Raw genomic sequence first — 12056 nt, 5'->3', positions numbered from 1 at the left:
GGTGGGCGGGGTCAGGGTCGGGGGTCATGGGGAGGGTACCCCCACCCCGCCAGCCTCTCCCCATCTCCGTCTGTCTTATCTCATTCCGTTTCTTTCCGTTTCTCTGCCTCTCCCCAGTTTCCACTCTTGGCTTGTGTCTCATTGTCTTTCTCTCTCCTTCCATCTTCCTGATTCTCTATCCTCCTGCCTTTTTTTCTCTCTCATTGTGTCCCTCCGTTTCTCTCTTTCTCCTTCCATCTCCCCACCTCTTCCCTAGCCCAAGCTATGCATCTCCATGGGTCTCCCCATATCTCTGTCTCCCTCTGCCTCGTGTCTCTAGCTGCTCAGACCCTGCCTCTAGTTTCTCTCCCATCCCTTTGCCACCTCGCCGCCAATCTCCCTGTCTCCTCTCTTTCTGACTACTATCTCGCCAATTCATCTGATTTTACCTCTTTTTCTCCCTCTCCTCCCTCGGTTCCTGCTACCCTCATCCCACCCCCAGCCAGGGCTCCAGACGCACCTTGCTGTACTGCGTGTCCAGGCTCCAGATGTAGGGGCAGGGCCCCAGGCAGAAGTTGGCGTGGTAGCCCTTGGGTTCGTGAATCCACTTCCAGCCCAGGTCCTTGCGGAAGTCAATGTAGAGCTGCCGAACGCAGCAGTTCTTTTCCGTGGAGCTGCAGGCCGGAGGGAGGGAGGAACCCGAGTCAGGAGAGCGGAGGGGTGCCCCTCCTCCCCCGGCTGTGCATGTGTTTCACCCTGGTTGCCCGCCAGCATGGTCTCCATCTTGGTCTCCCTTGCAACCCCTGTGATGATAACAGCCATAACAGTAATAGTAATGATCATCACTAACACTGATAAAGCACTTCCTCTAGTCCAGCACTGCGCTAAGGGCATCCTCATAAACATTATCTCAGGCAATGCTCAAGCCTGTAAGAAGCCAAATGAACGCCCAGAGGGGGCTACACAAATCACAGCACATCCACACACTGGAACATGAAAAACGCAATGCAGCTTCATGTGTACTGATGTGTTCTATGTGTGCAACAAATGTTTACTGAACTACTACCATGTGCTGGGCTGCGGTCTACTGGGGGCGCAGTACAAACGAAACAGACAGAAATCCCTGCCTTGTGCGGCCACATACTAGAGACTGTCCGTCGCTCCTCTACTCTGAACAAGGCAAATGCCCAAGCCCTCGCCATGGACCACAAGGCGCTACCAGATCTGGCTGATCTCAACTCCCTCCCCACTCCCACTGTCGCTCTCCTTCAGCCACATTACCATCCTCGCTGTTCCTGAGTCCCAGCTCAGGACATTTGCACTTGCTGTTCCCTCTGCCTGGCTTGCTATTCCCACAGATACCCACTCTGGCTCTGTTTCTTCACTCCATTTGTATGTATGCTCAAACATCCCTCACTCAGGGACCCTTAACTCCTAGAACACTGCCTGGCATGCAGTAGGTGCTCAATAAATATCAGTCAAACAAATGAATGTTGTCACCTCAGAGTCCTTCCTGGACCATCCTACCCAAAATACCAATTCAAATGTTCGTTAATTCCATACAGTGTAATAACAGCATTCAGTTATGTGAGAAAACATGAAAATGACTGCCGCTGAAATGGGGCAAATCTTAATACTTGTTGATACTGGATGAGAGTTCATGGGGGTTCCTTGTACCATCTTGGCTGCTTATGAATACATTTAAAGTTTCCCCTAATAAAAAAAATTTAAATCAGGAGAGGAAAAATAAATCATCACAATGACTTCTTTCTTTCCCCTTCCTTAGATTTGTTTTCCTTCTTGCCACCTGCTCTTTTATTAGACACCGATTTATTTATCTGTTCGTTTTCTGTCTTCCTCTGAGGACAGGACTTTTTGTCTATTTTGTCCCTAAATGTGTCCCTGCAACAGTGCCTGGCATATAGCAGGTGCTTAGCAAGTACTGGCTGTATAAGATAATTGATCAGTATGTTAGGTCTTTTAAAAGCACCTTGGAGGGACTTTCGTGGTGGTCCAGTGGTTAAGAATCCTCCTCCCAATGCAGGGGACGTGGGTCCGATCCCTGGTCGGGGAAATAAGATCCCACATCCTGCGGGGCAACTAAGCCTGCACGCCGCAACTACTGAGGCCACACACTCTAGAGCCTACTGAGGCGCCACAACTAGAGAGAAGCCAGCCCGCGCGCCACAACGAAGAGCCCGCTCACCGCAACAAAGAGCCCGTGCGCCGCAACTAAGATCCAATGCAGCCAAAAAAATAAATACTTTTTAAAAAACAAAACAAAACAAAATAAAAAATAAAAGCACATTGGAGAGTGGTCGTATGTAAGACTCTACTGCCCTGGACTCATGATCTCTGTCCCAGGCTCAGATGTAAAAGTCAGTCCTCCCCAGTCTGCGGCCCTGGCTCCTTCATGTCTGGAAGGAAATGGGGCATTTTCTGTGCTGGCCCCTGGGGCCATGGTTGAGATGGGCTGGGAACGTAACTAAAAAGCTTGACTCATGGGCAGCTGAGAACACTTTAAATTCCATGTTCATAACATATGAAAGAAACACTATGCAAAGTTACAGGTACAGTATGATTCAAATTCTCTTTTGAATAGAAGGACTGGAGGGCAATGTATTAAAATGTTGACAGTGACATTTCATATGTGGCAATGTGATGAGTGATATCGTTCTGTATTTTCCAAATTCTCGATAGTGGGTATGTGTTACTTTTAGAATCAGAAAATAAAATTTAAAGAAAGAAAATGCAGTACCCCCCCCCCCAAAAAAAAAGGACTATACCATTTGGACAAAATAAAAAACATTTACATGGCTATGTGTAAGTATCTCATATAGAGACTCTCTGGGAGGAGACAGAAATACAATAAAAGCCTCCTCACAGAGGGGCTGGGGGCTGGAGCTGGAGGGTCTCTGAGTATCCTTTCTGGGTTTGATCCATGTGCATGCATTTTCCTACTCAAAAATCAATAGAGGAAAAAAAAATCAATAGCGGAAATTCCCTGGCGGTCCACTGGTTAACACTCCATGATTCCACTGCAGGGGGCACGGGTTCGATCCCTGGTCAGGGAACTAAGATCCCGGATGTGTGCCGTGCGGCCAAAAGAAAATATCAATAGAGAATTCCCTACAGGGCAGGCCTTATTATTATTCCCATTTGAAGGATGAAGAAATTGAGCCTCAGAGAAAGGGGGATGTTGTCTGTTCACTTGTAGCCTACATGTGGTGGAGTTTGGGGCCAGGTTCACAGCTAACTCTGTGCTGCCCTGGAGTCTATGGCCTCATCTGCCCAGTGCAACCATGTCAGCTTAAGCAGAGGGGGAAGAGGCAATGTGACAGGATCTCCCAGGGCAAGACAAGGCCTCTCCCAAGAGCCACAGGACGTTGAGAAGGAAGTTAGGAAACTTAGATTCCTGTGAGTTCAGCCTGGCGCCTCCCTAGTCTGGCTAGGCCGCAGTTCCCTCATTTGTACAAAGATGCAAGGGATGTTGGATCAAATAAGATGTTGTTAAGGGCCCAGGAGGCATCAGGAAATCCATGGATGGGCTGAGGGAGGGGCCTGAGTCCCCCAAACCATATGCACCTACGTGTGCATATATAGGCATATTCTGGGGAAAAAAGGTTCCTGGCTTTCGACTTCTCAAGGGGTTCTCAGACTCACAAAAGGGGAAGAACCACTGTCCAGAATAATCTTCCATTTCTGGTCCAACTGTGCCAGCGTGCTGAGGTCCTAAGATTTGAAGTGTGTGATTCTATTATCCAATTCAACTGTTCTCCCTGTAGGGTCCCTGGAGCAGCAGCACCGCCTGGGAAATCGTGGGAAATGCAAATTCTCAGGCCCCACCCCAGACCCACTGAATCAGAAACTGGGGGTGGGGATGGGTGGGAGACAGCAGGCCACATTTAACAAGCCCTCCAGGTGACCCTGAGGTGCATGCCTGGGGCCTGCTGCTTTCCAGGTCCTGTGATACACGCAGTCCAGGCCCTTGCAACTCTGCCCTCCAGTCTACCAGGACCCAACAGGGCCTGACGAGTAAAAGAAACCCACTTGGGGGACTTGCCTGGCAGTCCAGTGGTTAAGACTCTGCACTTCCACTGCACGGGGCAACAGTGTGATCCCCAGTCAGGGAATAACTCAGATCCCACATGCTGCGTGGCTCGGGCCAAAAAAGAAAAAAAAAAAAAAAAAAAAAACCCAAATACGGTCTACACATGGCAATTATTTGATACATATTTTAATATTCTTTTTTAAAGTCTACAGAACCATCTCTCTGTTTCCCCACTTTGTATTGTATTTGTTCGGGCCAAAAAAAAAAAAAAAAAAAAAAAAAAAGACCCAAATACGGTCTACACATGGCAATTATTTGATACATATTTTAATATTCTTTTTTAAAGTCTACAGAACCATCTCTCTGTTTCCCCACTTTGTATTGTATTTGTTGAAGAAACTGGGTCAGGTTTCCCACAATCTAGATGTTGCTGACTGCACGACCATGGTGTTGTTTAACATATTTCTCTGTTCTTGTATTTCTGGAAAATTGGATCTACCGTACTGATCAGCGTCAGGTTTGATTTTCTGGCAAGACTTCCTAAGTGACATTGTGTCCCTCATGTGGCTGGCACTCTCTCTGTAATAGTATAAGCTATTGGCACTCAAGACCTCAATCCATTCATTCATCCACAGGATTGTTGGGCAGAGGGTAGGATCTGGTGGTGAAGCAGTTTGGGAGCAGAGCTGACTTGCCAGCAGGAGAACTGCATGTAACAAAGCCCAAAGGTACCATCAAAATATTAAGCAGGGGAGGGCCAAGGTCACATTATCACTCTAAACTCACAACATTCTAACTCTGAATTTCAACATTCTAGGACTACAACTTTTCAGTTTTCTGAGACTGCAATACACCAGCCTCTCAAGATTCTAACACACCAACAGCTTTCCAGCTTTCTAGGATTCCCACATTCCAGCTCTCCAAGATCTTGGCATTCTTGAATTCCAATATTTCAAAACTGCATTCCAGGGCTTCCCTGGTGGCGCAGTGGTTGGGAGTCCGCCTGCCAATGCAGGGGACACGGGTTCGTGCCCCAGTCTGGGAAGATCCCACATGCCACAGAGTGGCTGGGCCCGTGAGCCATGGCCGCTGAGCCTGCGCGTCCGGAGCCTGTGCTCCGCAACGGGAGAGGCCACAACAGTGAGAGGCCCGAATACCGCAAAAAAAAAAACAAAAAAAACTGCATTCCAACATTCCACAATTCTGAGCCCATCACTCAAGAGGTCCAAACTGCCACTTTCTAAGATCACAGGCTTCCAAGATTCTCACAAGATTCCAGCCCTGAGTCCCAACATTCTAGGTTACCAAGACTCTGGCTTTCCCCAACTCCAACATTTGTGGATGCTAATATTTTAACACAGGATTCCACTATTCTGGGCCCAATATTCAAGGACTCCAATCTGCCGATACGGGAGACTCCAGTCTGTCAATGGTATAGGAATCCAACAGGGGCACTCTTCCAGTTCTGAATTCCCAAGTTCTAGGATCCCAATATCCCTTGAGTCCAACATTCTCAAATTTCAATAATGAATACCGATTCTAACATCCTAGAATCCCCACATGCTCGAACCCCAACCTGCCAGCAGTACAGGAATCTAACGTGGCGACTTTCCAATATTGAATTCTCACATTCTCAGTGTTCAACATTCTAACAGTCTCTGACTGAAACCCACCAGCAAGACAGCCACCTGATCTCAGCATTCGAGGACTCCCAGTTCGCACATCCCAGCATCCTAGGCCTCGGACCTCATCCCCTGAACGCTCCAGGCTGAAGGAGATGCCAGCCCAAGCATAGCACCAGCCAGGTGCCCAATCTGCGGTGCCCGCTCAGCAGACGGCAAGGAGGCCCCCAGCCCAGAAGGCGTCAGGGGAAGGCTGCAAGGTTCACCTGAAGCAGTAGTTGGTGTCCAGGGCTCGGCGGTGCCGGGGGCTGTGCAGGTGCTGGGCCCTCTCCAGCGGGGTGGCCATGAGGAGCAGGAAGGGCCGGTTCATGCCGTGAATGGTGGCGAGGTCACCCCGGCGGCCGGAACTGAACCCTGCTTTGGTTTGGGAGTCAGGCGGTGGGGAGGGTGGGGGAGACATACACACACTCTCAGATGGGTGAATGGGAGATGGTCAAGGGGAAGAAACACACACACACACACACACACACACACACACACACACACACACAGACACACACACACATCACTGGTGGGCGTGGGGCCGGGCCGCGGAGGTGGGCCTCACCGTTAATGTCCACTTGGAGCGTGTTATCTTTGCTGTCACAGGAACAGTGGGCACTGGAGAAAAAACACACACACACACACACACACACACACACACACACACACACACAGACACACACACACATCACTGGTGGGCGTGGGGCCGGGCCGCGGAGGTGGGCCTCACCGTTAATGTCCACTTGGAGCGTGTTATCTTTGCTGTCACAGGAACAGTGGGCACTGAGGCGAAAGCCCTCTATTTCCTCTGTGGGAGTGGGGAGAGGGAAGCCAGTGTGAGGGGCCGGCTCGCCCAGCCCCTGGGGGAGGAGAAAGGAAGTAGCAAACCCCCAGGCTGGGGGTGGGGGGACCTCCTTCCTGCCCCTTCCCCTGCCTGGCCTCTCACTGCACCCTCGTGCTCCAGTCCTTGCCTTGCAGCCTCCTCCTCCTCCAGGTCTCAGCTCAAAGGTCACCTCCTCCGGGAAGCCCTCCAGGACACAGCCCCTCCCCCACTATGACAGCACTTTATTTTCTCCATAGCACTTACCCTGACATTTGTATCTGGCTATTTATTTCCCTCTTTGTTCTCAGTGGCAAAGCAGGATACGTGGGGGCAGGGATCCTTGTTTTCTTGTTCCCCACTGGGCCTGGCCCACAGTCATAAAAACAAACATCTCCTGAGTTCGCACTGGGTGCCAGACCCTGTTCTAAACACTTTTTGTGTATTATTTCCTTTAATCCTCACCAAAGCTCCCCATTTTACAGATGAAGAAGCCAAGGCCCATGGAGAGGGGGTGACTTGCCCAAAGTGGGAAAAGGCAGGGCTGGGATGCAAGTGCCTGGGCTCTTGTCCCAGGGCCAGTGTGGAAGAAAGTTTTCTTGAATAAATGAGTGAATGCCTTTCTAAGCTCCCACTATGTGTTGGACCCTGTGCTGGGGGCTCTGGACTCAGCAATCAGCCCAGGACACTTGTCCCAGTGCTCACCTGCTCCCTAACCCCCATCTTTTCCTCTAGCCAAACCATCACTTATCTCATGAGGCTCAACACAATCATCCTCATCCAGGAAGCCCTCCTGGACCCCTCCAGATGGGTTTGGATGCCCACTCCCGGCTCCCACAGCACTTATGGCCTCCCCCATCCCGGCCCTGGTCATTGTGGCCATCACAATGGGAGTCAGGCGGGCTCCCTGCTAGGGCTTTGGCAAGATCTCCTAGGTGTCTAGAAGTGACTGTGGGCCCCATGAAGGCAGGCCTAGAAGTTGTCATGGTTACCACTGTGTCCCCCACACCACCCACACAGGGCCAGGCACATAGCAGGAACCTACTGGCATCTACTGAGTGAAGGAATGAATGAGAGGGAGACTAGGAAGGGAGATGTGGGTACTGTGGACTCAGATGGGACAGGACAGACAGTCCTCTTCCAGACAGATCAGGTGTGTCAGCCTCTCCCTGGACTCGAGGGCTCTGCATAGCCTATCCCTCTGCCTTGAACACTCTTGCCCCTCCGTCTTCCCCAGGCTGGCTCCACTCATCCCTCAGACAACCGCTCTAATGTCCCCTCTTCCAGGAAGCCCTCCCTGATTTCCCAGGCTGGGTCAGGCACCTCCTCTGGGCTCCCCCTCCCAACCCTGCCCACTCTGGGACATTACTACCTGGTTTTCAGGTCTTTCCCCCAAATCCCTTAACCCGAGCAATGGATGATAGATAAGCTTCATGAGGGCAAGTATGGTGCTGTTTTGGTTACTGTGTGTCCCCTGCATCACCCAGCACAGGGCAGGTGCTCAGGAAATGGATTTACCATTAATCACTCAGGTTTGAGTGCCTGGAAGGAGGCCCAGGTCTGGGCTCTTTGGCACCAACATGGGGTGGGCGGTGCTAGGCAGGGGAGCCCCAGGACAAACAATGGGGTCAACCCCATTACAAAATAGGGGTTGGGGGGGACTTCCCTGGTGGTCCAATGGCTAACAGTCCGCGCTTCCACTGCAGGTTCGACCCCTGGTCGGGGAGCTAAGATCCCACATGCCACGCAGTGCGGCCAGAAAACACACAAAAAATAGGGGTGGGGCAGACAAGCAGTCCTCACCTCCGTGGGTCAGCCACTGCCGCACAACTCCAGTGACATCAAAGGACAGCCACTCGGGCGAGTCGCTGGGGGCCAGCAGCCGGTTGCTGAGGTAGCGCCAGGAATCATTGCTGTATTTCTGGGGGATAATGAATTGGGGGGAGAGACAGTGGGTAGACGCTGCCACACACCCCTCATGTACACGGCACCCCTGAGTCCATCTGCTCCCCGAAAAGGGCTTCCACACAGTCCTGCAGACTGTCCCCTCCCAGACACCCAAACCGAGAGGCCCACAGGAGCCACCCACCCCACAGCAGCCCAGAGCGGAGAGAGAACCCCAGGCTGGGGGGTCAAGGCACCTGGGCAGCTCATCCTCTATGCCTGACCCCGGCGTGGCCGTGGAAAATTCCTCTCCCCTTTTGTCCTTGGTTTCCTCACTGATGAAATGCCAGGCGGCCCCTTTCAGCTTGGACAGCCCACGATGCCACGATTCTCCTACTGACATCGTAGGGGTCACTGACTATAGACAGTTCTGCAGATTTGGCCCCCCAAATTCTGAGTCTATCACGTTCCTTCTTTTTTGAAAAAAATGTATTTATTTATTTTTTATTTATTTATTTTTGGCTGCGTTGGGTCTTCGTTGCTACGCGTGGGCTTTCTCTAGTTGCGGCGAGCGGGGGCTACTCTTTGTTGCGGTGCACGGGCTTCTCATTGTGGTGGCCTCTCCTGTTGCAGAGCACGGGCTCTAGGCGCACGGGCTTCAGTAGTTGTGGCACACGGGCTCAGTAGTTGTGGCTCGCGGGCTCCAGAGTGCAGGCTCAGTAGTTGTGGCGCATGGGCTTAGTTGCTCCGCGGCATGTGGGATCTTCCCGGACCAGGGCTCGAACCCGTGTCCCCTGCGTTGGCAGGCAGATTCTTAACTACTGCGCCACCAGAGAAGCCCCGAGTTATCACTTTCTAGAAGCTATGTTAGAAGTCATTCCATAATGCCAGTGCTCAGTGGCACCCCAAGAATTACACATTCAATGAGCCTGAGACATTCCAGAGGACTCATGCTCTACAAACCCACGAGTCTGACATGCCACAAACCTAGACGCTGCAGACGCCTGACATCCATGTGGAATGATCCCCTGGGAGCTGGCAGGATAAAAGCGAATTCTCTAGACTCCAAGAAGTTAACATCAGACAAAGTTCCCTCGTTGCAAGAGTCTAACACCTACTACTGAATCTAACGTTCCACATGACAGGGATTCTGGGTCACATAACCTTCAAGAGAATCCAGAACTTTTTGAGGCTCCAATCTTCCTGGAGACTCTTCTAGAAAAGAGCTAACCAAGAGAACTTTCTGTGATGATGGAAAAGTTCTTTATCTGTGGTGTCCAAAATAGCAGCTGCTAACCCCATGTGACTACAGGCCACTTGAACTATGGCCAGTGAGACTGAGGAGCTGAATTTTTTCTTTTATTTAATTTTGCTCAACCTAAGTGGCCATATGTGGCTAGTGGCTACTGTGTGGGGACACAGCCCTTTGAAAGTCTGCAACCTTTACAGAGATTCAAACTTTCAAAAGTCCTGAGTTCTTAGAGTCCAAATCCTATGACTCCGGCCTTCTAAACGTTTAACCTTCTAGGGCTCTAGGAGTCTGAAAGTTTCAGAGCCCTGGGATTCCACAGTCTGTGTCTTCAGGATCGGTCACTATGGACCCTGCAGCCACCAGCCTTCCAGCCGCCCCAGCCCAGGCCACCTCTGGGGCCCTCGCCCCCACCTGGTACAGCTCCACGTGCTGCTCCACTTTTAACTTGAGCCTCAGCAGGCGCAGCTCTGCCCGAGAGAGCAACACAGGTTCGGGCACCGCTTCCCGGAGCTCCGACGTGTTGAAGAGCATAAACAGGCTGTGTGGGCTACGCCTGATTTTCCCATAGATTTCTAGGCAGAAGGAGCCGAGAGGGGGGATGTCAGGGTTTGACAGGGGCGGGGGAGCTGGCGCACCCCAAGTCAAAGAGCCCTGGGTTGGAGTCTAACCCTAACACGTTTTAGCTGTGTGACCTTAGGTGACTGGCTTCTCCTCTCTGGGTTTGTTTCCACCTCTTTAAACGGGATCTTATCCACCCTTCCCTCCCATCAAATGGGAAGTGCCCCCTCAGTACAAAGCTGGCACAGGGGTGGGCACTGCTCTGCCTGCTTAGGCCTCCCCGGCACCTGGAGCCTCAAACGCAAGTTATGTCGCAGCACAGGGATCAAGGGCATTTGAATCGGACTGTGCCTCTACTGCCTTCTTTCTTGGGCAAGTCACAAGCCCTCTCGGAGCCTCAGTTTCCTATTCTTTGGGAAAGATCAACCTGACATCAAGTTCTCTGTCTCCCAACCCAGGCCCTCCTAACTGAAGCGCTGGAACTTTGGGCAAGTGAATTCCTCTCTGTGTGCCAGATTCTCACCTGTAAGACAAGGACTGATTACAGGTTGATAGTGTGAAATAAGCGAGATGATGCAGATAAAGTATGTCGCACAGAGTCTGCATACAATGCTTACTCTAATGTGTGTGTTCAACAACCCCATGAGGAAGATACTATTAGTATACCTGTTTTATAGATGGGAAAACTGAGGCAAAGAGATCAAACAATTTGCCCCAAGATCACGCAGACAAGAAGCTGCAGAGTGGGGATTCAAACTCAGCCAGTCTGATTCCAGAGACTGTGCTCTTAATCCCTAGGTTATGCTGCCTCCCTGCTAATGGGACATTACTCTTGTTGTTGTTGTTTTTGTTATTATTATTGTTTCCTTCCCCAGCTGGTTAGAAAAGGCAAAGTTCATTCTAGGTAAGAATGGCTTCGGGGGCGGGGGAAGGGGAACAGAGAAAATTAGGAAGTTTTCTAGTCTAGGAAAAGTTTGGGGTTTGGAAAGAGGGGGGCAAGCCATGAACTCCTGGATCAACTGGGACAGCTGCTTTAGGCCTCTGCAGTGGGGGCATGGAAATGGTGGAGACATCCGATGAGAAAGGACAGAGGAAGCCCCTTCTGTGGGCCTCCTTCCCCTACTCCTCCCCTCTCTAGCTGGGCTAGCCCCTGCCCCGCACAAAAAAAGCCCTATCTTGGCCCAGGAGTTACTCAGCAGACCCCAAAGGAAGGGTAGAGCCCAGGCCTGGGAGACAGATAGGGAAGAAGAGAGATAGAAGGGGCAGGAACGGACAGAGGGAGATGGAGAGTAGGGTATGGAGGAGAAAAAGCGAGAGAGAGGGAAGAGATGGAGAGACAGAAACTGGGAGACCCAGACTGGGACAGAGAGAGTAACGGTGATGCGGGAGAGATGGAACGGCAGAGATGGGAGACAGAGACACACAGGGAAGAGTGACATAGCGTTTGGGAGCGAGATGGAGGCAGAAGAGGAATGAAGAGAGATTGAAGGTATCAGTGTTGGAAAAATCTCTACAACCAAGGTGAAGCTACGACGGAAAATGTGAGACGGAGATGTGGGAGGGTAGGGGTGTCATTCGGCTGAAGCGGCAACTGGGTGCACAAATGGGCCAGAGACCCACAAGTCTAATGCCCAAGAGGGAAAATGAAAGCAGGGGAGTCGCCCCCAAGCCTCCGGGCCACGCGGGACGCCTGGGTCTCCGCGGGCGCCAATGGGGCGGGCCCAGCGGTAGTGCCGCCCTGAGCTGGGGGTGAAGGGGGCGGGAGGTGCCGCCGCCACCGCGAGGGCGGGGACCGGACCTGCCTCGTCTCGCCCCAGGCTCCGGGCGCGATCCCCGCCCCCCCCCCCC

The 12056-nt window shown here is 51.7% G+C and overlaps 1 protein-coding gene across 2 annotated transcripts in view; it reads right to left on the bottom strand.

Annotated features, from left to right (window-relative positions):
• The window catches only part of TGFB1 (transforming growth factor beta 1), a 15802-nt gene that overhangs the window by 1619 nt on the left and 2127 nt on the right, over window positions 1-12056 (bottom strand). The window contains exons 2-6 of one of the 2 annotated variants that reach the window (XM_007458619.1): window positions 10062-10222; window positions 8318-8435; window positions 6425-6502; window positions 5919-6066; window positions 500-653 (exon numbers count right to left, since the gene is read on the bottom strand). In XM_007458619.1, the coding sequence (XP_007458681.1) occupies window positions 500-653; window positions 5919-6066; window positions 6425-6502; window positions 8318-8435; window positions 10062-10222 (659 nt within the window). Of the gene's footprint in view, window positions 1-499; window positions 654-5918; window positions 6070-6424; window positions 6503-8317; window positions 8436-10061; window positions 10223-12056 lie in introns of both variants that reach the window. The other variant, XM_007458618.1, reaches the window with a different exon arrangement.

The sequence above is a fragment of the Lipotes vexillifer genome, unplaced genomic scaffold, assembly GCF_000442215.2.
Source record: "Lipotes vexillifer unplaced genomic scaffold, Lipotes_vexillifer_v1.1 scaffold371, whole genome shotgun sequence".
Classification (NCBI taxonomy): Eukaryota; Metazoa; Chordata; class Mammalia; order Artiodactyla; family Lipotidae; genus Lipotes; species Lipotes vexillifer.
This window is presented reverse-complemented; position numbering and strand designations above follow the sequence as displayed.